Source organism: Pezoporus wallicus, unplaced genomic scaffold, assembly GCF_028554395.1.
Source record: "Pezoporus wallicus isolate ANWC-B61680 ecotype Strahan unplaced genomic scaffold, APGP_CSIRO_Pwel_v1 contig_8723, whole genome shotgun sequence".
Taxonomy (NCBI): Eukaryota; Metazoa; Chordata; class Aves; order Psittaciformes; family Psittacidae; genus Pezoporus; species Pezoporus wallicus.
The window spans coordinates 1,304,598-1,329,634 of NW_026635404.1; the positions used below are offsets into that span (position 1 = coordinate 1,304,598).

Consider the following 25,037-nt stretch of genomic DNA (forward strand, 5'->3'; position numbering starts at 1 on the left):
AGCAAAAGGGACACTGTAGAAGAGATGCACCCAGTAAAGAAAGCACGGGTGCTGTGGGGAGCGGGGAGCAGGGTTCCTGTATGGAAAAGGAGCTAAGCACTGGTCGTGCTCATAGAAACAAAACTAAAACCAGCGGGTCTTCATAGGTTTTCCACAGGCATGAAAATCTGCAGGAATGATGCTGAGAGCTCAGCCAGTACAAAAAAAAACAGTGTTTTACTATTAGTGTTTGTGCTTGGTATCTGCATGCACAAAGCCAGTGACATGGTCCGGGTGGGGCGTCCCTGCCCATGGAAGGGGATTGAAACTGGATGAGCTTTAAGGTCCTTTCCAACCCAAACCATAGTATGATTCTATGATTAACAGCACTCAGTGGATACACAGCGCTTTGAGAAACGCCGCTGTGCACACAGAAGAAGTTTTGTGCACAGGGTATCTGGTTTTGCACAAAACCCTACGTTGTAAACACAGTTAAGGGACTTTAAACTTACTGAAGAAAACTGTTCTTCCTCAAAGAGCCCTTCCATTGAAACAAATGGAGGCTGGGGCAAGAGCTAAAATACAGCAAGATATTTATTGTGAAAGAATTTCATGCTTATCTTCCTGGGTAATGAGACATTTGAGACTTTCATGCGCTACAGCGCACGCAGATCTAAGGAAATACAGATTGCCCATGTGAGTAGGGGCAAAGGCAAGCAAAGAAGCACCATGATCTCATTTTCCTGATAAGGTTCAGATCTTCTTATGTAAAGCAGAAGTTTTAAAAGGCGTCTGATCTCCAAGGGCACACAGATCAACTGTTAGTTAAGGATATGAGAGATTACAAAACTAAAAGAAATAGATGTTCAGAGCTAGGCTGGATTCCCTTGACACCTTGTGATGGAGGGTTGCTAATAGAAAACGTTAATTAGAAAGCAGAAAAATAGCAAATAGATGGGAATTGGAGACACTGAACTGATTTGGTGAAGGCAAGATAGTTCTGAGGGTAGACTCTTCCTGGTTCAAAAAGAAAGAAGACTCGGAAGCAGCCAGTGGAAGTCTGTAGCCACTGTGCTGTTACCAAACACAGCCTCTTTATAACATATATTCAGAGAGACAGCACAGCAAAAAGACCCCAAAAAAACAGTTACCAAACTGCAAAGTGTGCCAAGAGCTTCAGACTGAAGCTTCTCCAGTACATCCTGCTGGGATTTGGTGAGCTCCAGCAATTCAGTGGCAAGAGGACAAGATTCAGGTCTTCTCCCTGCACGGGAGTTACCCCAACTACAGCAAGGTGCAGAACTGGCTCGAAACAGAAGAACTAGTCATGAGGTACTTCTCTGAGGCCACAAGATTGTGCCTTTTTCTGTTTTACATTAAGCAAGCCTGACACGTGCTTGTGGACCTACATTCTGTGCCTGCGAGAGGAACAGGGCACATCAGAGATGAGTCTCGGAAGCCATCAGGAATACGGAATCCAAAGCAGGGCAAAGAGCAGATAGAAGGCACATGAGTGTGTCAGATGAATGAGACAGAGTGGAATACAATAAGAAGCAAGAGCAAAAACACAACGAGAAGGGGAAAGAAAGAAGTGTCAGCACCCAAGAAAGAAAATTGTCTAAGGCCAGGTTGGAGCTCACAGCCCCTCTCCTTGCCCTTGGGACATGTGAAGTGTGAAGTTTGTCTGGCTCAAGCACCACACAGCAGCACAGAGCAGAACTGGTGACCACAGTCTGGAAGCCACAGAGCCCAGGGGCCGTGGTGAGGGGCAGCTTCAAGGAAGAGAAAACCTCCCGTGTTTTCAGTTAGCATCATGCAGCAGCAGCCTTCCTGCATCTGTGGACAGACAGATCCATTGCCTCTGATTCCTGTTGAAATTCAGAGCTGCAAAGGAAAAATGGCAAATGGATTGATTTAACTGTGGTCTCTACATAGGAAAAGAAAGTTAATGTATAAACCAGTCACTGCTATTATTCACAGCGCAGAGGATGCAAAGGCAGAGACCAAAGTAAAGAGTAGCACAAATACCTTTCTTCTTTGTAACAACAAAGATGCCCTAAGGAGCAGGGTGATGTGACGCCCTCTGAGCAGTAGGTGTTTGTTTCCCTTCTCCCTTTCAAAAGCCAAAACACTCAACAGCCACACTCCGTGCAAGGACAGATACAGAAGATGGCCTTTTAGCAGATACAAAAGCTAGTTTGCTAAGGAAAAAAAAAAAAATCACAGCTCTGCTTCGCAGCAGCTACAGAACAGCTGAGCTTCCCCCAGTGCCATCACCACCATTGCCTCCCTCCAGCTCCCAGGCAGCGAGGAGCCGAGAACATTTCAAATCCTAGCTGCAAACTACGAGCAGTTCCCAATCTGATCATTCCTAACTCAGCAGAGAGCACAACGGTGACTGGTGCTGAGGGCTAAACACGGGTCAGAGAGCGATACTACCAGCAGGGAATTATTTATGTGCTGTAGCGTGGGGATTTAGGGTCATGGCCATGGGAAGAGAATATTCTGGGTCACCCTTCCTTGTTACAGAAAAACATACTCAGCGTTGAAAACAAACAGCACATTCACCGTCAAAGCTTTCCTAACGCTTTCCCATACTGAAAGTAAAGCAAAGACTTCAGTGCTCGAGAAAAGAAAAAGCTCTGACAAACTGACAAAACCAAACCCTCGTCACAAATGCAGTCAGAGAGCATCAGCAGGCAAAGCGTTGCTGGGTATAGCTTTCAGAAATCAGCCCCAGTTTCTACATGGAGCCCGGCATGTGTTAGCTCTGACAGCGTAACTCCAAAGCAAGATCCAGACAAGAGGTATTCATACGTGGTCAGGCTGGAAGATCCTGTAACCATTAAAAAAAATCAGCCAAGTTTAAAGCATTACAAGTGCTTCTCTAAAATATGAATATTTTAGCTCCTGTTTTTCAAAGTACTTCCAATAGCTGCTCTTAGAAAGGAACTTAAGGATCAGTTACTGTCACTGCTCAGCCCAGAATCACAGCAGTGCTTCTGCTTTAAAGGGACGTGGTTGTGCCTGAAAACAAGCCCAGCTTTTCAGCTCGGCAATGCACACGCATATCTCCATGCACAGACATCCTTCCACTTCACATGAGAGTACCAGTTCTCCTGTGAATTTGCAAACCCTCCTTTCCATCAAAGGACATCAAATGAGCCCTGCCTCCATCAAAACCTTCTTTCTGAGTTAATAAGGGTCTTCTGTAAAAGCTGGATGAGAACTTAGCAGAGAAATAAGATCTACACAGAGTACTGCTAACCAATCATTTATGATGAAATAAAACTGGAAGTGTGATCTTGCTTATGGGGAAGAGCAGGGAAGCCTTGCTTCATCTTCCCTGGGTGTGGGATACTGTTCACTGTGGACATTTTCTAGCCCACTGCAATGATTTCTGCTTATACTTGTCGTTCTCCTCATCCCAGGGGTTTTGCTGGGATGCACACTGAGATTTAATGCACTTGCCATCACCACAGTGAATTATTCCGGGTGTTACACTTAACTCCAAGTGACACAATCTCAGACACAAATACCTGCCTACATTCTGATTCTCTCCTTCCCTGTTACTCAGCAGCAGTTCTCAGACAAAGATAAACCTCTCCTCATATTTGCATTCTGCTTCAGGCACTGAGAGCATTTTACCTCTGACTGATGCAGCCCCTGTCTGCTGGAGATGCCCTTCATAATATTTAAACCGTCGTGCGATGTTGATCAAGTTCAGGTAACACAGCTCTGAAAGGTATAATCTTTTACCAGCTACCATATCATAGAAGTCAATCAACTCCTTATAATGCTCTGAAAGCCAAGCTTTCCAAGCACTCAATCTGCCATTCATACTTCTACACACAGGTGAATCATTTTACCAGATCTTATCTAAATAAGGAACAGCGAGCATCAAAGAAATTAAAACATCAGGAATAATTCAGACGAGTCTGGCAACACCGTCTCTGCTTTTACAGGGTGTCGGATCCAACCCTGGAGCCAGAGGAGAAGCAACATACGGGCACCCAAATCAGATTTCCAAATTCAGTGTGAAGAGAAGGCACAGAAAAAGTTGCCTTGAAGCCAGAAGAGCTCAGTGGTTGGGAGACTGAGCCCCTGGTTATGAAAACACTTAAAATAACATGTTTTCTAAGGTACTTTCGGGACTCCTGACTGCACAGACACAAGGGACCTGAAAGATATTAGAGATTTTTAACACCATGAAGTTATTTTCTCTCAAAGTCAGAGCAGGTTTGCGATTGAAAACACGGCCCAGACCCTCAGCAAGCATAAACCTGCATTACTTATTGTCCCCATTGAACGCACAGTAACTCACATCAGCCAGCACCATTTACAAAGCGAGGAGTCTAAAACACATCTTCCCAAAGACATAAAATCTGCATTGCTTGTCTCCTTTTCTTTGTAAAAAGCTACAGTTTCTCCCATGAGACACTGTTGGCTGTGACTGAAGTTCAGCCTTAAAAACATGGTCAATGATTTTAATGGTTTTGATTAAAATTTCTTCCTTACTTCCTTTATGAATCATTATCTGTTAGAGATGAGGGCTCACCCCACTCACGCTCACAAACTGCTCTTATACAGAAGCGCCTCACTAATTTTTATGTTCAAACACAGGAACCTCCCGGATTCGTAGCACGCACAAAGTACATCAAACACTAAATAGGAACTGAGAGAATACATGCATGTGTCCAACAGGAGAACTGTTACAGAAGCCTGAGCTTCTGCTTTTAAACAGGATTTTCCCTGACACATTCAGAGTGTTCTCTCTTGTCACAGCAATGTGTAAAACTGGAGAAAAGGATGCCAAAGCACTTCCTGAGCAGCCGGCCAGAGCAGACAGACCACTAGCTCAAGTTATCCCCATTTAGAGGCGAAAAGAAAGAAAGAGAAGGAACACTCCCGGCTGCCAGCGCTTCCCTGAACTCCCCTTGCAAAGGCCAGAAGCAGCAACTGCCTTCGCACTCTCTGAACTTCTCCCCTGAGCCGGGCCAGGCATGGCAGGACCCATGGTGCTCAGGGGGTCTCTGCTCTCCGGGGGACAAGGGGGGGACCCATGGGCAATAGGAGAGCTGGGGAGGACCAGGGGGAAGTAGGGGACTCAGGGGGTGATGGGGTCTAAGAAGCGATGGGGGGGCTGGTTGGTGATGGGAGGGATCAAGGGGCGATGGGGGAGGCGGGGGGGTCAATGAGAGGATCGGGGAGGGGAGAGCGGGGCAGTGCGGAGCTGTCCGCGGCCGCGGTGCTGAACGGGGCTCCCAGCCCGGGGCCGGGAGAGGGCACAGGACGGGTCCTCCCCAACAGGGACAGGGGAGGGGATGAGGATGGGGGTGCGGGGTCGGGGTGTCCCTGGGCACTGCCGAGGAGGAACCCCCGGGTAGATGGTGAAAAGGCGAAAAGCTGCGGGTGGTGCAGAGAGAGAAGGCTGGGACAGCCCTCACAAAGGAGAAACCCCTCTGTGAGCAGTTCACGGGGAGACCCCTCGAAGCGTGAGCGAGTGGAAGCTCTTCTGGACCGGCAGCACGAAAGGGAAGCCCTTGGGCAGCCGCTGGATAGGGGAAACACTCGGGAGGGTGGCGCGAGGGGGAAACGCGTGGTCAAGACAGTGCAGAGGAAGAAGACTTGATCAGGCAGCACTCGGGGGACCCCTTGGACAGGTCGTACAGGGGGAGAACCTTCAGAGAGTGAGCAAAAGCAGGACCCTGGGGCAGCCTGTGGAATTCTCAGAGGGGTCACACCACAGGGAAACTCTTGGACAGGCTGCACACAAGGGGAAGCCCTTAGGTGGGTGGTTGAAAGGAGGACCCTCTGGATGGGTTGCACGACAGGGAAGCCTTTGGACAGACAGTGCAAAGGGGAAACACTTGGAGAGGCAGCACAAAGGAGGAAGCTGGGGAAAGGAGGGTGCCCCTAGAAGGAAGGGGCGCCGGGAGCAGGGGGAGGGTCGCACCTGTGTATGTTCATCTCTCGGGGTGGACGCCGTGCCTTGTCGTAGGCCACCTTGGCGAAGACGCCGGCGATGAGCACGAAGGCGATGGCCCCGCACGAGATGTAGACGGTGGCGTTGGTGCTGTCCTTGTCCGGGTCGTATTTGTTGGCGTCCCCATCGGCGCCGTCGCTGCCGTCGGCAGGCAGCACGCCGCTGGCGGTGGTGGGGTGGGCCCACTCGGGGCTCTTGTAGTTGCGGCACAGGCTCTGGTCGAGCTTCTCGGCGCGCTTGTTGCAGCAGAAGCGGTAGAAGCAGGTGCCGCAGCAGTAGCGGAAGCCCGTGAGGCTGTTGTTGCACTCGAACTCCTTGTCCCACTGCCCGCTCACGTCGTAGTACCCCCAGCACGTCTCGTACGCCGGGGCCGAGCCCCCGCCGCCTCCCCCGCCGCCGGAGGGCGTCCTGCCGCTCCCCGCGCCCTTGCCGCGGCCGGGCAGCGCCGTCGGGGCCGCAGCCCCGGGACCCGCCAGTGTCTGGTTCAGCAGCTCCTTGCCCGGCTTCGGGGTCCGCCGCGGCGCCGCCGCCCCCTGGGTCCGGTTGCCCTTGGCGCGGGGGGGCCCGGCCGCCTGCGCGGCCAGCAGCAGGGCCAGGAGCTGCAGGGACAGCAGCAGGAGCAGCGGCAGCAGCAGGTGCCGCGGCCCCATGGCGGGGCGAGGCGGGCGGGCGGCGCGGGGCTCAGCGGCCGCGGCGCTGCCCCATGGAGCTGGTGGCTGTTGAGGGGGCGCGGCAGGGAGGGTGCCGGTTGTGGGGTAAGGAGGGGAAGGGGGGGGGGGGGGGGGGGGGGGTTTTCCCCATGATCCTCAGCGGCGGCTGCCCGGCGCCGGGCGCTTCATGCCGGCGGCGCGGGGCTGGAGGCGGCGGGGTCCCGGTACCCGGTGAGCGGCTGCTCCGGAGAGGGGCTGCGAGAGACGGGGAGAGGGTGAGAACGCGGCGCGCTCCGGCACCCCCGGCCCGGCCCGGCCCCGCCCGCACTCGGCCTTACCACGCCGGAGCAGGACTGCGGCGGGGCCGGCGGGCTCCGCGCGCCTCGCGGGGGCCGGGCACCGGCGGCTCGAGGAAGCTCCGCCCACCGCCGGAGGGACCGCCCCCGACAGCACCGGGACCGCGGCGGCGCGCGGAGGGACCGCGGGCACCGGCACCGCCCGCTGCGATGGGGCCGGGGGAGAGAGAGGGAGGGGCCCGCAGGGGAAGGGGCCTTATAGGGGGGAGAGTGGGAAGGGTCCCATAGGGGCACAGGGGCCTTATAGGGGGAGAGTGGGAAGGGTCCCATAGGGGCGCAGGGGAAGGGGCCTTGCAGGGGGGAGAGTGGGAAGGGTCCCATAGGGGCGCAGGGGAAGGGGCCTTATAGGGGGGAGAGTGGGAAGGGTCCTATGGGGGCGCAGGGGAAGGGTCCTTGCAGGAGAAGGGGCCCTAAAGCGATGAGTGTGGGAAGGGCCCTTGCAGGGGAAGAGTCCCTGTGGGGTGCATAGGTGAAGGGTCCTTGCAGGGGTGAGAGTGGGCAGGGTGCCTATAGACCCATGCAGGGGACATGCTCCCTGCTTGTGGGACCAAGGTGCAGCGTGTGGAGTTATGGTCCCCGCAAGAGAAGGCAGGGGGGTAGTGTCTGTAGGAGTGTGCACTATATGGTCCACACGTGTCTATAGGAAGACAGGGACAGGCAGGGGATGTGGTCCCTAATAGTGTGTGCACTCAGTATTGTTCCTGTAACTGCATGAGATTCTGGATTGATGTGTGCAGGAAATATGGTCCCTGTGGTTGTTTGAGTGCTACACAGACCCTACAGATGTGTAAGCACATTGCGGACTCTCTGGCCATAAGCAGTGGTGTGTTCCCTGTCACAGCTTGGGGAAGGTATGGTCATAGAATCCCAGCCTGATTTGGGTTGAAGGGACCTTAAAGCTCCTCCAGCTCCAACCCCTGCCACAGGCAGGGACCCCTTCCACTAGAGCAGCTTGCTCCAAGCCCCTGTGTCCAACCTGCCCTTGAGCACTGCCAGGGATGGGGCAGCCACAGCTTCTCTGGGCACCCTGTGCCAGTGCCTCAGCACCCTCACAGGGAAGAGCTTCTGCCTAAGAGCTCATCTCAGTCTCCCCTCTGGCAGGTTAAAGCCATTCCCCTTGGCCTGTCCCTACAGGCCCTTGGCCAAAGCCCCTCTCCAGGTTTCCTGCAGCCCCTTCAGGCACTGGAGCTGCTCTAAGGTCTCCCTTTAAGGAGCCTTTTGTTCTCTGGGCTGAACCAGCCTAAGATCCTTATGGACATGTATGAGCAGACCATAATGAATGCACACAAGGGACAGGGACCCCCGAGATACATAAGCTTTCCCAGGGTCAATGGAGCATCCCTGGGAAAGTGCACTGAGTCCAACTGCACCCCAGGTCCCTGCTGCAAGGGCTCAGCTATTGTGCTTGGGGTGCAGGACAAGGCATCCCCCACTCCCCACCTCTTCACTCTGGTTCCTCTCCAGGTCAGCTCTGGGGTGCTGCAAGAATGGGCTCACAATGCCCTGGGCATACCCAGTGGCCAGGCGCAGCCATCACACGGTTCTTGAAGGCAGTTTTGAGCCAGCAATGAGCACAGGAGGTTTCACTGAGCCTCTGGGGCCCCACGCTAGAATTTCCTCAAAGTCCTGGTGCTTCCCCTGTGTCCCATTGCCAACCAAACTAAAGCCTTTGCAAACATTTCCTGAAGACATACACGGCGTTGCCAGCTGTAAGGACACACAGAGAACAGGGAGGAATCACAGCAAAGAGGCAGGAACTGAAGCGATGCCCTGTAGCTATAGGCAGGCAGCTTTCCTTAGAGTGGGAGGGTGCTGAGAGGGGAAAAGAGCAGTGAAGAGAAAGAGGAAGCCAGCCCTGAAAAATCCCTTCCCTGTACCCCACACCCTGTGAATCATCTCCTCAAGCTACCTCGGTTTGAATGCCCCCAGCTCATGGCTGGGGACACCTTGTAATTCTCCTAGGAGACCTCACGGTCTGTGAGGTTGTCAAAGGAAGCTGCAACCCTGTCTTCTAAAGCTGCTCTGATGCCGGGGGACACATGGGGAAACCAGGCAATGGCTTCGTTCCTCAAGACCCTCCCTGCAGTGGCCCTGGGAGTCTGGGTTTAAGGGATGTGCCCAGGTCTCACTGGTATATCAACACCATGGGTTCCTCAGCCTCCCCTGGCCCCAAACACAAGCATGAGGCAGAAGAAAGCAGCCTGAGGCCAACGTGGTATGAGACCACGCAGATGAGGGTTTGAACTGGTTTAATCCATGTACCCTTCTGAGCCCTGACTCCTGTGAGCCCAGCTCAACATCCCTCCCTTTGGGGACTAGGCTCCCCTTACAAGTGTCCTCCAAAACCTCCTGTCAAAGGTTCTAAAGCAGATCTGGCTGATGCTGCAAGGCCATCTTCAAACATGGGCCTTCCATCTCTCCAGTATGGTTTCATCAGAATCACAACTGCAAGCATCTTCAGCCCTGAGCTGCCTTGAAATGCTGTCCTTGCTTCTCCAGGGAAAACTGTAGGAGTCATCAGGATGTAATCACCTGCACCTTCACCTCATCTGGTTGTTCCCTGCACACTTACACAGCAGGTGAGGTCTCTGCAGAGGGGGGCTATCACTAGAGAAAGCCCAGCATGCTGTCCCACATGGGGAAAGCTACCTGCTGATAGAGACAATCCTCAGGGACAAGATCTGTAGTTCTTTAGACATAAGCTCCTCTGTCTTTATGTTACAAGGGCCCAAAAAATGCCTAGGAAAACTGTCCCTGGAGAGCAGCACCAAGTGTTACATACTCTGCCCCACGGAACATCTGAAGTTTGAGATTTGTCTTTGTCTAGTGTGTCTGCACAGCCTCCAGCACCGGCTGAGCCTTGGGCTCCACATGCCCCTGTGATACTGCTATGGCTGCATCAGACCAAGGTAATGAGGAAACACCGAGATGCCTCTGCCTCCTCCTGCTCAAATCAACAGCAAGAAGTATTCTAAAGAAGAACACGGATCTCCTGCGTAATGCCCAGAGCCAAAACGAGGGGATGGAAAGCGCTAAAGCAGATGTGGAAAGAAGGAGACAGTCACCAAGGAGCACCGTGAGACTCCGGGGACTCCCCTGGGGCTGGCAGTGCGCTGCTGCCTGCAGCAGGAGCGGACAGCAGCCGGGATGCTGTTACGTGCGCTCCGCACCTCAGGATGCTCGGAACGGCGGCGCTGGTGCCAGCTCCGCTCCCAGGCTTCATGCCTCCTGAAATCACTACGGCACCTCCAGCCCTGCCGCTTTCATCTCTAGCCCATCCTCCCCAGGTTGTTTTTAGCAGCGTGCCTGCTTCAGAGCTGTTCTCTTGTTCATCTTCTGCGCTGGCAGCTTTTATCTGTCTGGAAGCGTCGCGGCTGCTGGCAGCCAAGGGAAGTGCAGGTTCAGGACCTTGGGTTTCATCTACTTCGTGCTCGGAAGCATTCCCCTTTAGCCCCTTTTCCCCCGCACCACTCGTGGGACTCTGGTGACTTTGTGAGGAGTTTGCAATGAGTCTGATGTGCTCCGGAGCTCCAGGGATTAAACTGTGACAGCGAATCTTCATTAAAATGAGCACAGCACTTTGGACCTAATTTTTCTTCTAAAATTAATGTAGCTACAAAAAGCTAATAACAGTTTGGGGGATTATTTCTGTAAAGCTGAATTCCTTCCTGCTTGACTAGCTATGCGCTTGCTTGTAAATGTGGTGCAGGTACAGGATGGATTCTGAGGTTGTTACAAGCAGGAGGCTGCTTACTTCCAGGTACAAGAGAGGCAGGGAATTGAAACCAGACAGGGAAATGTGAGCGCCCTGGGACGTCAGGGCACTTGCACACAGGGGCAGTGCCAGATGTGAGCAGCTTCTAACACAGCTTCCTGAGCAGCTGCTTCAAAGACAGGGACAAGAACCTAGCTCATAAAGGAACATTTCATCAGCTTTTAGTGGCTGGTTTATTCTCCAGTGCCTGAGAGAATTCTGTGGTCTGTGTGGGTTTGTATACTTTGAGGAACCGTGATTATCTTTACCCATAGGAACGTCTTGTTTCTTTCTCACTCTTCCTATCCACCCAGCCACTGTGGCAGTGAATGTCACAGGCTCATGATGTCCTACAGCAGTGACGTGTGTGTCTGTCTTTGGGGCATTCTCAGCACTTGAGCCTCTGCCCATTCCCAGTAAGGTGGAGAGGAGGAGGAGGAGGCTGTGAATGTCTGTGTGGGCCATCTGTAAATGGAAGACAAAGAAATTTCACCAGCAAATGATTGATTCCTTGCTGTTTTGTCCAGGTCTGCTTACAGAAGAGGCTTCAGGAAGTGCTTTTACCACTGCACCTCTGCAAACCCCAAGGTCCTGTGGTGGGGTGGATGGGCAGAAGTTCAGTGTCTTCTCCTGGTGGAAGAAGCTGTGGCACAAAACTGGAGAGCCAGACCCACAAAGTTCCTCCAGTGATGCTCTGTGGTGTGTCAGGGGACAATGCTGATGTCTGCACAGCTCACACATCTGCTTTCTGCTGCTTTTCCCTTCCCTCCTGATTTGAACTGCTCTAAAATGCACTTACACAGCAAACACTGGTGTGGGGGTACCAGAGTACCCCTTCATGCTCCTTCCTTCATGCACAGAAGAACATCTGCATGTAGAAAGCCAGCTCTAGGCTGACTTCTTTTATGGTCCCTCCTTAGCTAAAGGAGACTTGCTTCACCCAAAAGACTTGCTTCACCTGGTTCTATCTCTGCACTTTGTGACTCTTGTGATGCCTTCTTGTTAGGAACAGAAACTCCAGCACAAGGGAAACCCTCCAACTACTCACTGCAGTGTGTGTCATCTCCTGGGGATCCAGGCAGAGAGCAGGGAATACAGAGAGCTCAGCATGGGCTCCTCCTTTGCTGCTATCTACTGTGCAGTGGAGGCTCCAGGGCTGCCCACCAGTTTGAGAAAGATGTTTTAAACTGCTTTGGCTTCCCACCTTTGTCACTGAAAACTGGGGCTTTGCGATGGGTTGTGTCTCTCTCAGTCCATGAAGGACGATATGCTGGTTAAATGCAGCATGTGAGTGATGCAGGGATCTTGCTCCTACATTGGATGCTGGTGGTTAGTTTCCTTTATCTTGCTGTGCGTGCATAGAAGGGAAACTCGTGACAGCTTTTCTTTTACATCTCATTGCTGTCACTGTTGTTATTTCCATTACCACTATGGTACCAAGCTGTCTCACTTACACAAGGGCAGATTTCTTCTCTTCCCAGCACCTAGCCAGGCACCGCTCCATCAGTGTCCAACAGCTCTGACTTTCCCATGGGACCTGGAGAACCCAGCAGTCACTCTTCCATTCAGATTGCCCTGCCACTCAAGGCACTTCATCATGAACCAGTCTGAGCCAGGAGAAACTGTCCAAGTCAGCAGAGAAGCAGATGGAAGGAACCAGATTGCATGCCTCCAACACCTTGCACAGTCATTACCTAGCCACAGACGGGCTGCAGATGATAACATGAAATGAGAGATATTAACATTGGTGTTGAAGATCACAGGGCTGCTTCCAAAACCAGCGATTTGATGAGGCACTCAGATAGCTTCCTCTGCTGAGATGGCCTCCTGGCTCTGTAACTCCACGAGCCCTGTCTCCATACCCACTCCACCCAGGCCACCAAGGACAGCCCAGGCTCAGACAACCTTGAGGTGATGTGAATGGGCATTTTTCTCTTCTCCAAAAGATTTAGACTTAGATCTAAGGCAGAAGCTCTTCCCTGTGAGGGTGCTGAGGCGCTGGCACAGGGTGCCCAGAGAAGCTGTGGCTGCCCCATCCCTGGCAGTGTTCAAGGGCAGGTTGGACACAGGGGCTTGGAGCACCTTCATTAAGTTAGAATTGCCACAACATTCTCTGCTTGCTTTAGTTTTGATACTGCAGAGGTCACAGCTCAGATCTTGTGTCACTTCTGATGGGTGAGGAGTCTTTCTTCCCTCTCGGCAGATGACATGGACAGACAGGTACCCAGAGTGGCCACCTCCCAGCAGTGGAAGATCATTGCCCCCCTGCTACTGTTCCAGGGTTCTCATTAACATAGAGCAGACAAAAACAGAATGTACCAAATGCAGTTCTGAACTGTACAAGTGCTTCAGAAAAGGGGACAGACACTCTGCTTACGTACGGCTGAAGGATGCACAGAAACCATTGTGATGGGCACAGTGTGAGATCCTACAGAGAGGGATGGGGCAGGAGAGGAATCAGAACTGTTTGGCAGAAGTAGGCCAGGCTGGAGGTAACGTGGGACTAGAAGGATGCTAAAATGATGTCTGCAGCTTGTCAAAACAATTGGATTCCTGTGTTTTATGCCTAGACTATCAGGCCTGCTCTGCCGTCAGCACGCAGGGACAGGGGGAGGCTGTGCTGTATGGATTTGCTCTTTAAGGAGAAGCTCAAGTCCTGGGTAAAAAACAAAGTGTGAGGCAGTTACAGTGGGTGTCACATGGATGGTGACTGCTGGGGCTGTTCCATCCTGCTGAGCGCTGCGGCTGAGTCAGAGCCCACAGGAGAAGGGCAGGAATATTGGCCCTGTCTCCTTCAGTTCTGTGGCTGCAGCAGTGGGACTCATGCTGGAGGATCCTCTCTCGTTCCCTGTGCTGTAGCTACAGGCAATCCCTGCTGTCCAGCAGGTGTTAAGGGAAAGCAGCTGTATCCAAACCACTGGAGCTTCCTTGGAGCCGTTCCTGGTTGCAGCACACACTGGGAAAGCTGAAGGACCTTTGTCTGCTTTGGATGTGGGCATCCATCATCCTCTTTTGGCTGCCTGCTGGAGACAGCCCTGCTTGGTTCCTCACCGTTAATGAACACTGCCTTGGTGAGTTCCCTGTGCTCCCACACTGCTGTTGGTGTGATGCCACCCACCTTTCATATGGGCTGTAATATTGTACCTTCCCTGGCAGGTATTACCCTCGCTGAAGGTACCTGTAATGGGACCATGGGAGGAGCAGAAGCTGAGATGCTTCCAAACCTCAGGACCTAAAGAGACTTCTGCTGCCTTAACAGAAACTTGTGCTCTTTGCAGGGGGACTTATATTTCCGTGGTCTTTGGTCCATGATCTTCATATTTCCATGATTTTCAGTCTCCAGCCTAGCTGGGAAGCATGATCCGTGGTCACCTTCCTACCCAGCTGCTCAGCCTAAGGAATACCCATGCCACCACACCTGTGGGGAGGCACTGTCATATGCGTGCCACAACAGCTTCCCCTTGTACCCTGCTCTCAGAGCATCCATGTGAACCCAGAAGCAAAGAGGAGCGTGAGCACAATCCTTCCTCTCAGTGGGTGAAGCAGCTCAGGGGAGGAAGCGCTGTGGGAGGCATTGAGAGGTGGCAATAACAGAGACTATGGGAAGACCTGTACCAAAGGGACACTGCCCAACATTTGTACCTGTGATTGAGCAGCACGAGCAAGTGCAGGGCTCACACAGTGACCTGACAAGAGACAGGCAGGCCTTTTGTCAGCAGGGCAGATTTCTGCATAAGGCAAATGAGTTCTCAGGGATGGCAGTGCTTTCAGATGCTGTGACACATCCTGCCCCCTGTCTCTGCAAGGGCCTCTGTTCCTCTTTACAGGTGAATTTTACATCTTTTCTAAAATCCCCAGGGATGAGCCAGTTCTTCCCAGTCATTCCCGGGCCAGCTGAATGACTGGAAGATGGGAGGACTCAAAGGCCCTTTGAACAGAGCTCAGAGCACTCTGAAATGTGGCTGTTTTCATGTCTGAGAGGGAAACCAAAGCGAGGTGAACCCCAGGCTTGCAGCGTTCAGCAAAGGATGAGGGGTGGGATTGCTGCATGGCAAGTCTGGGTCATCTTTGCCACGTACCTGAGCAATTCCATACTACGGAGCAGGAGGCAGTGGGAGGAACAGGCTGCAGTGCTGAGGGCAGGCTGCCTTCACTGCATCCCTGTGGAACTCTGTTCCTTAAACCTCTGTGCTGCTGCCACTTCCCTCGTCTCACCTGCCGAAAGCACCCGTGAACAGCCCAATTGCTGCTGCCGGCAGCCAGCACAACAGCTCTCAGAGCAGCCCAGGAGAGGGCAGGCACCGTCCCCCCTGTGCAGGGACTGAGAGTCCTGTGGGCATCAGAAAACAGGGTTGATTCCACCAGCAATGGTGTCTGGGGGAGACTGGGAATGAAAGAAAAACTGGGTTCTCCGTATTGCGCAGGGTGGGATGTGCAGTGCATGCTTATGAGGGTTTTATCTGATATTCCCTTTTCTCTCCCAGCACGTTTTGCAGGATGTGTACCTGTAGAAACGAGGACAAATCCAAGACCTGCGCCAAGCCAGGGTCTGCAGGAATACTCCCGTGGTTCAAGGGCATTATTTGCCAAGCTGTATTTCACTGTAACGTGGCTGTGCAGCTGTGATAACTCACCATGGGGTGCACAGGTTTAGTGAGCGTCGTTCAGAAATGCACCATTACTGGGAGTGTGGGCTTGGGCTGCCGTTAGTCCTCTGGGCACACGTGGCCAGTGCTAGAAGAGAGGGTCGAGAGACAGAAACCTGATGGCAAGAAACTGGTAATAGAAAATAGACCCCTTCCACTAGAGCAGCTTGCTCCAAGCCCCTGTGTCCAACCTGCCCTTGAACACTGCCAGGGATGGGGCAGCCACAGCTTCTCTGGGCACCCTGTGCCAGCGCCTCAGCACCCTCACAGGGAAGAGCTTCTGCCTAAGAGCTCATCTCAGTCTCCCCTCTGGCAGGTTAAAGCCATTCCCCTTGGCCTGTCCCTACAGGCCCTTGTCCGAAGTCCAGCTGGGATACAAAAGCCATGCAAGTGCAGGAGCCCTGAAGGGGCAGAGGGACATCACCAGGATACCAAAGCCATGTTTGCACCTTATTGCAAAAGTCCATTGCTCTGATGAATCCATGGGCACATCTCATCTTTGCAGCACAATAAGCAGACCATAGTGTGCAAAGGAGATGTAGCTGTGAGACCAGGTGACATCACATATTCAGGGCCAAGAAGCCCTGGCTCTGGTAAGCTTTATTTTTGCAGTGCTGTATGCATCTCACCCTGAGATACTGAGGAATAATAACTGCAGCAGCTCTGTGGTTCAGAGTGCAAAGCCCTGCTGTGGGATCTGTGCTGCTTCTCCTTGTGCCTGAGTGTGACACAGGGACTGCTCCCCCTGCACGTGTGTGCCTGCTCGTGGGGAGCGGTTGGTGAACTCGCTTGGGCTTTGGAACTTTCCCCTTTGCAATAATCCTCGATCTGTTTCTCTTACGTTCAATGCACAAGAGGGGAGCTCTGCCTCAGTTAATTTAACTCCCACAAATTCCCATCACTGCTGGGGAGAAGTTGTGCTTCCTCGCAGATAAAGCAGCTTCTTTTTGTTTCCAAGGGTTAGAGATTAGATCTGGTTACTGTTATACTGTTATTAAAATTCCCATTTACTTTTTTTTTCTATATTGCTATAATTACAGAAAAGATGGAAAGAAAATGTTCAGTTCAGAACAGTTCTGGAACACTGAAATATCCCTTGCCCTGTAGCTTCCATGCATGGGGAAGGCAAGAGCCAGAACTGCCTGTCCTCCTCCATACCCCACTCTCTGAGTTGTAGCATGGAGCTGGACCGAATTCCTCAGGCCTGCAGCAAAACGGGAGCTGCCTCTGAACAGAAGGTCCCTGGAGCATTTTGTCTCCCAGAAAATAGCCTTGTTTTATCCCAGACGTGAATTTGCAGCCTGGCCTCTGATCCATCACCTGTGGTTTCAACAGGGATGTAAAGGCAGGCAGTGAACTCCTTATTTACCCCACATGGATCCCTGTGCTGTGTAAGTCAGCAGTTACAGTGACAGTGTGGGACTCTGTGCCCATGGCATGGGGTGAATGGCTGCCTGCAGGTAACAGGGGAGAAAACGAAGCCTACAGGCACTGCCATAGAGGCAAGTCCAGAGCCACACCAGATGGAAGGAAGAAATGGGTTCCTTTGGAAGTGGAGGCCACGGAGATGCTGCGAGGGCTGGAGCAGCTCTGCTCTGGAGCCAGGCTGAGAGAGCTGGGCTGGGTCAGCCTGGAGAAGAGAAGGCTCCTGAAGGGGAGACCTGAGAGCAGCTCCAGTGCCTGAAGGGGCTGCAGGAAACCTGGAGAGGGGCTTGGGACAAGGGATGTAGGGACAGGCCAAGGGGAATGGCTTTAACCTGCCCGAGGGGAGACTGAGATGCGCTCTTAGGCAGAAGTTCTTCCTTGTGTGACCCCACAGGAGGAGCCAGGGGCCCAGAGCCCAGCATGGGGAGTGCTGGCCCCTGGCTCAGGACGGCGTTAGTTACTCACTGTCAGCACGAGGGAGACCAGGAACAAGAAGCAGCTTCAAGTCCCTGCTCCAGGGGCTGCATCCCTGAAGCAGCATCCTCAGCAAGCGGAGGGGACACAGCTTTGGCTCCAGACCTGGCTCCATTCCTGCCTGGGAATTCACTCACTTGGCTGGAGGGGGAAGCCTTTGCAAATGCCAAAGCCTCTGTGAGGCAGCAGAGGCTGCACTCCCGCAGCTCCAGCCATGGTGGCTCTTCACAGAGCCTGGCTTCTGCACACTCCTCCCTGCTTCATTTGAGGAGAGCCCACAGTCCTTCATCTTGACTGTTTCAGCTCCTGTCTTAGGAGGATGGAGATGCTGCTTTCAGGTTCTGTGTGACATATGGGGGAGTGGGTGTGGGGCGGCTGGAGGTCACCTATTAGCCAGTAGCATTCTCTAACGGGGTGTCAACAGCCGCAGTATGACAAAGCCTCTGAGACTACAGAAAAAGCATTCAGGAGAAATGGATTCTTCTCCACACTGCACCAGTGACCTCCTATGGGATGCTATGTGGATAGCTCTGCCTCTGGCCTTTGTTCAGGCACCATCCAGGCAGTGGGGCCAGGGGAATTCGCTTTTGGGTGAACTGTTTGTCCATTCTCCTCTCCCTTTCCTCTCCTCTTTTTTCCCCTCCAGCACTATCATCCCCTTCCCTGTAATTGCCAGTGAGTGTCACTGAGCATGAAACCAGAAATCCATACTAAGGATTTTTGGCCACTCTGTTCATGACGCACAGAGATGTGCTCAGGTTGTTTCCAGGTAGCTGGGGCTGAATTTTATCTTGGCGAACATAAGGGTTACAGCTCCACAGCCTCCATCCTGTAATGATCCTTTGTCCCTGTAGCAGCTTCCTGCTGGAGGACCATGGAGCATCACAGCCCTGGGATCACTGGAGATCATCCTGTGTCTCACCAAACGGGCCTGGCCCTGGGAAGGAGAGCAACGTGTGACAAGGAGCACACAGTGCCTGGGACACCTCCAAAGCAAAACCCAACACATTTAACAGAGTGGGACAGAAATCCAGGTTGGCAGGGCTGTACCTCCCTGTGCTGGAGTGTGGCAGGACTCCAGGCTCAACACCCCTGTGTGCATGAACCTGAGGAATGAGTATGAAACCACCAAAGAAACCGGTGCTCTCCTCTGGAGTCCTTCAGAGGCGTGTTCTACAACGTGGTTTCTCAGCAAAGGGGTCAAGATGTCTTCCTGGGCCTTTTTAACAACAGAGAAGCCCTTTTCTGTCTGTGAGGGAGAGATCTAAGTTCTGAGCAGCAGCAGGAACTTCCCAAAGCATTTTGATGTTTCTTAAACGCAGTGGGAGGAGGAGGTGGGAATCAGGGGTTTATGGGAGCTTTGATTGCCTCACCAGTGACACCCCACCTGGTCTCACTCTCCAGGTTTCTCCCAGACACTCATCTGTGAGCAGAGGTAGGAGAAACGGTGATTGAAAATAGAGCTGATGTAAACCGGGAGAGCTGATGTGGAAGTCAGAGGAGCTCTACTGAGTCATTGCAGCTGCAAAGCAGGGTTGGTGATAGTCAAAAATGATAGAAAAAGGTGGTCAAAAGGATAGTGAGAATTTGTAGAAAAGGGAAAACACTTCTGGCTCCCTGTGATGCAACAGTCCCATGGCAGGAGTGTGACCACAGCCAAGGAGGAAGATGGAGGATCCTGCAGGAAAACTGGAGAAGGGCTTGGGACAAGGGCCTGTAGGGACAGGCCAAGGGGAATGGCTTTAACCTGCCAGAGGGGAGACTGAGATGAGCTCTTAGGCAGAAGCTCTTCCCTGTGAGGGTGCTGAGGCGCTGGCACAGGGTGCCCAGAGAAGCTGTGGCTGCCCCATCCCTGGCAGTGCTCAAGGGCAGGTTGGACACAGGGGCTTGGAGCAAGCTGCTCTAGTGGAAGGTGTCCCTGCCCGTGGCAGGGGTTGGAGCTGGAGGAGCTTTAAGGTCCCTTCAACGCAAACCAGGCTGGGGTTCAATTCTATGATGAACCATTGACACGTGTCTGGTAGAGGCAGCATGGGAGTGGGCACTGAGTGGGGATGGGGGCAATGGGCAGCAGCAGGCAGGGCTGAGCCAGGACTGCAGGTCCTGCCTCCGAGGTGCTGTGGTCACTGGTGAGCCCTGGCAGCAGATATTGATGGAGCTTCTTGAGGAGCTTGGAGGAAGGGTCTTTGTACCAGACATTTCCCACCATGAGCAGTCCTCTGAAGCGTTTGGTCCTTCATCAACCTTTGGATCAAGTCTCTGGACACGCTGTTAGTATTTTTATTTCTAATTGGAAAGACTCTGGATTTCATAGCTTATAATTTGGGATGCACTGATGTGGATGCACTGGACCTACTCAGGCCCCAGCTGATGTTCTGGACTGGACCTGCTGTCTGTGATGGGTGAAATACCACCCCTGGTCCTCCAATGGCAGCACACAGCTTGCATTGGAGGTGCTGAAGAACAGGCATTCTTCACCTCCCGCCCCGTTCCCCATGGTGATTCAGCTGCCAGCACCAACCTCATCTATTAGGAGAAAAGTGGGAGCTTTGCACTGGAATTTTGAGATGTGTCCTGAGGTTCGATCTGCAATGCCAAGGCAGGCAGGCTCCAAATAGGAGCATACGCTGAACATGGTGCAGCTGGGGAGCTCATTGCCACAAGAAACATAGATGGGTTTAAAAGACTGTCAGACGAATCCATGGCAGAATAATACCCCCAGGGCTATTGGACACACAAATGCAGCTCCTGTCTAAGTACATCTGAAGCGCAGCCTGCCTGAAGCCTGGAGGCACGTGAGGAACTGTGTATTGCTGCTTCCCTTCTCTTTCCCTAAGAACTGCTCGATGTTCTCTACACACTGGAACAGGCTGCTGAGGGCAGGGCTGCAGTCACCGTCCCTGCAGGTGTTCACACAGCGTGGAGACGAGGCCTCAGTGCCATGGGTTAGGGGTGGTCTTGGCAGTGCTGGGAACGGTTGGACTGGGTGAGCTTAAAGCTCTTTTCCAACCTCATTGATTCTGTGATTCTATGACCTAGACCCCAGGCTTGTTTGTTGGGCTCTGATGTGCCAGTCCTTGCTGCCAGGGCATTTCACACTCGAGAGGCAGGCTGAGCATGGTTAAAGGGCTCGCAGACTTTCTGTGGTGTGGGTGTCCTTTCCTCCTACGACACAAAGGGACATCCATGTTCCAGTTGTGAAAGGGGCAGGAGCTACCTAAGAACCATGTTGGGACTCCTACCCCAGGGAGCTGGAGATCTTCACCCCAGAGTCACTCAGGTGCCCCCAGCCCTTTCCAACCAAGCTCGGTTTCAGGACAGTGACTCTGGGCTGTGCCCCACAGCGCAGCCGCCTTCTGTGCTCTCTGATGTCCCTGCACCCCTCTCTCTCAGCTCCTGTTAACTGAAAGCCAGACCTGCACATAGAAAATGATTTCCAGGTGCTCACAACCCTCACACCACCCTAACTAAGCTCTTTGGATGAGAACTTCCTTAGTTCTTCTTAATGCAACCAGACAAGGGGATAGGGAGAACAGGCCATTAGACATGATGTTCTGAGATTAATCTCATGAGTGCACCTTTGCACCTCAGATTTCGGTGCTCTTCTCTGCCAGGCCTGTCAAACCTGTGTCACAGGACTGATCAGCTAAAAGCATTGCTCATCGGAAGGCTTGACCATTTCTTTCCAGTCTGTCAGTTGCAGTAATAAAAACTATGACCTCTGCTGACAAATCCTCTCTCTGGAAAACGACTCCGACTACAGGGGGATGAGATGTGCTGATGGTCACTGCCCACTCGTCATGCTTTTAACAAGCAGAGGTTAGTACCAAAGAAGTGGTAAATGCTCCATCCCTGGCAGTGTTCAAGGCCAGGTTGGACACAGGGGCTTGGAGCAAGCTGCTCTAGTGGAAGGTGTCCCTGCCCGTGGCAGGGGTTGGAGCTGGAGAAGCTTTAAGGTCTCTTCCAACTCAAACCATTCTGGGGTTCTATAAATGCTATAAAACACAGAACCTATTGGAACAGTGATGCAGTGATCAACTGTAGGATGCGTTCGAGGGACAAAATACTATCAGCACAATCAACGTGTTTCTTTTCTTGTCAGACGAGCAAGCTCAAATCTTCCTTCCTGCCCCCAGTGTAACCAGCCAGAGTTTTCATGATGCACAACAAATAGGTCTTTTCTAGTTTTACTAACTCCAGGATAACGATGGTCTCCTTACCCTCATTTTTCTCCAGCAAGACAAACAAACTATACATCTTCAAAGTTCTGCTTGAAAGTCCCAGGATACATTTATTCCTCCACCCTTTATCCGCAAGCCTCAGCCTCACACCAGGTCATTCTTTCTCTGCCTGGATTTCTCTATTTATGCTTTTCTCTATTAATGCATCTAAGGCGATGCATTAATTTTTCAGGGGCTCTGCAGGGAACATGAGAGGTAGTAATCTGGTTTATAGAATTCATTTGCTCAAGGTTGCAAGCCAACAGCTTGTCCCCAGCTCTTTGTGTCGCAGCTGCTACCCATATGTGCTAGAGGAGTGGGCTGGGGGACACATGGAGAGGGGCAATTGTGAGCGTGTACCCTCGCTGCTGCCCACTTTCCCCGTTGCGTTAAACCACAAAGGTCATCGAATCCCAGACTGGTTTGTGTTGGCAGGGACCTTAAAGCTCATCCCCATGGTCAGCAGCTCCCAGCACACCTCACAGCTACATGGCTGCTCTGACCTCCTCTGTGCTACCAGGCAGTCACAGACTCCTTCCTCTTGGGGATCCTGAATGCTCAAGTCAGTGGCACTGGTCAGGGGCTGGATGTAGCCATCGTGCCAAGTGCTTTGCAGGATGGTCAGGGAGCAGTCCCTCCTGCCCAGGGACAAGGCAGCTTTGGGCAGTGAGGTGCTGGCTGGAGATGGCCACTGCCCGCCTGCTCCTGCATCCCCGTGTGTGTGGCCTCTCGGGGCTCTGTCCCAGCAGCTCCCCACACTCTCCCGTGCCTACATCACCAGTGCAAACCCTGCACAGTCTGAAGGCCTCAATAGTTACACCTTCCTGTTATACCTACCTTTGTATGACAGCTTCCTGTTCCTATTTATCTCTATTAATACTAAATATAAATATAAATATATGTAAATATACCAGTTATATCTCTTTATTAGAGAGCTCCCTTTTAAACACACACAGATTTGTCCCCTTGGCACTTGCTTTGTTCTGTTACGAGATGATATCAGTGTGTTTGTTCCCCTGTTTACAGACAAGTTGTAATCCTAACTGCTTCACTTAAGTGTTTAATGAAGGTATTTACTCTAAATTGTTTGTTGGGATTTTCCTCTACAGTTCAGGGATAAGAAGAGGCTGGAGCACGCTATTTCATTACAATGATTTGTGTTATTGGTATTTGATGTCAAATGGAGGAGACTTAACTGGCTGATAGCGTTGTTACATCCCAGTAGGTGGCTTTTCTTGGAGGACTGAAGTTGATGGATGTAAGAACTGATGGATGCTTTGTGCTCAGGTAGCACGTCCTCATATGCATCCACAGCAACAACAGGCACGACAGGGATGCAAATCAGCCATTACACACCTCCCAGGGCCTCCTAGGGCAGGGTGAATGCCCAAGAGTTCTTTAGCATAGAACATCCAGCGGTCATTCACAGCGCTGGGAAACATTTGCAAAAGTTGATGCCACCGCGTTGTAGAGGGGAATGCCAGATGGAAATGGCACCGGCTTTATGCATGTGCAGCTGATGGCAATGGGGTCGGAACTAGATGAGCTTTAAGGTCTGTTCCAACATGAGCCATTCTGTGATTCATGTTTCCCAAGCCAATGACCCGTGCCTGCAGTGGAGTTCAGTGCAGCTGCAGGAACAGCCAGTGCTGCTTCCTCAGCATGACCTGCACCCTTCTCACCCCTGGAAATCAGAGCCCTCATGCATGGGGGACACCCAGGGCTGGTGGTGGGCTTCCTGCCATGCTCAGGGGAAGGCTGTGTCTGCCTCGACTCTAGAGCAGTACAGGCACTTCCATAGAGGCAAGTCCAGAGCCACACCAGATGGAAGGAAGAAATGGATTCCTCAGGAATAGGAGGCCATGGAGCTGCTGCGAGGGCTGGAGCAGCTCTGCTCTGGAGCCAGGCTGAGAGAGCTGGGCTGGGGCAGCCTGGAGAAGAGAAGGCTCCTGAAGGGGAGACCTGAGAGCAGCTCCAGTGCCTGAAGGGGCTGCAGGAAACCTGGAGAGGGGCTTGGGACAAGGGATGTAGGGACAGGCCAAGGGGAATGGCTTTAACCTGCCAGAGGGGAGACTGAGATGAGCTCTTAGGCAGAAGCTCTTCCCTGTGAGGGTGCTGAGGCGCTGGCACAGGGTGCCCAGAGAAGCTGTGGCTGCCCCATCCCTGGCAGTGCTCAAGGGCAGGTTGGACACAGGGGCTTGGAGCAAGCTGCTCTAGTGGAAGGTGTCCCTGCCTGTGGCAGGGGTTGGGACTGGAGGAGCTTTAAGGTCCCTTCCAACACAAACCAGGCTGGGGTTCTATGATTTGATGATACTGTGCCTGGGTGATGATGCTGAATCACAGTCCAGGAGCTCTCAAAAACTCTGGGGAAGTGTAACAGAAGCTAAACTACGCACAGGAAAAAACAATCACTGCCCTGGGCCCTTGGGCTCTTAAGCAAAGCTAAACCTTTAAACCTCAGCCCCCAGTAGCAAGGGGGCTATTACATCCTCCTGAGCATGGTGCCAGCATTGCTGCACTCTCCCCTTCGTGCTCGGTGCATCCTGCAATGCGCAGCTTCCCCAGCTCCCAGGAGCCTCCCAAGCATCTCCCAACAGCTCCCAAGTGTCACCAGAGGCTTTTGAATCACGGGCACATTCAGCCAAATGGCAAAGCATTCAGAGGCCACCCACAAGCCAAACGGAGGCTTACATTTGTTAATGAGTAAATGCTTGTGCTAAGAATAGCTCCTTCCAGCTTTGCTGCTCACCTACCTTATCCTGCTCCAATTACCTAACTTAATTTACTCCAGCTGTTTCTCCATATCTCTATGATCTATTTTCTACCTCCTTCTGGTTTCTCTTTGATTTCACTGTATATTTTAGCATACCAGATCCATTTATCTTTAAAAGTGCCTCTTCTTACAGGAAAGCTGTACACAGCATCGCTATATTCATGTTCCTTCCATTTCCCATCCACTCACAGCCAGGCTTTGTGGCACATACGGATGCTGGCAGCACACTAGCTCTATGCGGAATATATTCAGCACAGGAAGCACTTGTTCCTGAATGAAACTTATTGTCCTGACCCATTCCCATCTCTTTCAGCAGACAGGTTTGAAGAGCAGAACTACAGCCTGGATTCCTGAGATATGCCCTCTTTGAGAGCCAGGCTCAGCCACTGTTTCCTAGAGCTCCTCTCGCAGTCCTGCCCGTGAGAGAAATACTTGCTCCCAGCTCAGGTGCATGGCACTATGGCAACTCTGCTCCATGTATGATGCCTCAAATGGATCTTCCTTTCTTCTCCACAAGTCCTTTCTGCTGCCAAGCCCAGGAGCAGAAGAAGTTAAAGCAATCCAGATACCAAACCAAACACTTTCACTCTCTGTTGCTGCTCACACTGCAGAGCCCAAGACACCAGTGAGACGTTGCAGCATGACCCACAGATGGGTCTGCAGGTAGAAACTCTCCAGCACACTCACAGGAACAGAGCAGATCAGAAAAGGACATGTTCCCTACCTAAAGGCCTTTGAAATACCTTGGCTCTGGCTGCTTTGCTCAGCCCCAGCCCA

General features: G+C 52.4%; 1 protein-coding gene across 3 annotated transcripts in view; it reads right to left on the bottom strand.

Annotated features, from left to right (window-relative positions):
- Positions 1–6,691, bottom strand: part of SHISA6 (shisa family member 6) — a 224,798-nt gene extending 218,107 nt beyond the window's left edge. For all 3 annotated transcript variants that reach the window (XM_057423453.1, XM_057423443.1, XM_057423433.1), the window contains exon 1: positions 5,936–6,691. In XM_057423453.1, the coding sequence (XP_057279436.1) occupies positions 5,936–6,615 (680 nt within the window). In that variant the 5' untranslated portion in view covers positions 6,616–6,691. The remainder of the gene's footprint in view (positions 1–5,935) is intronic.
- Between the last annotated feature and the right edge of the window lie 18,346 nt (positions 6,692–25,037).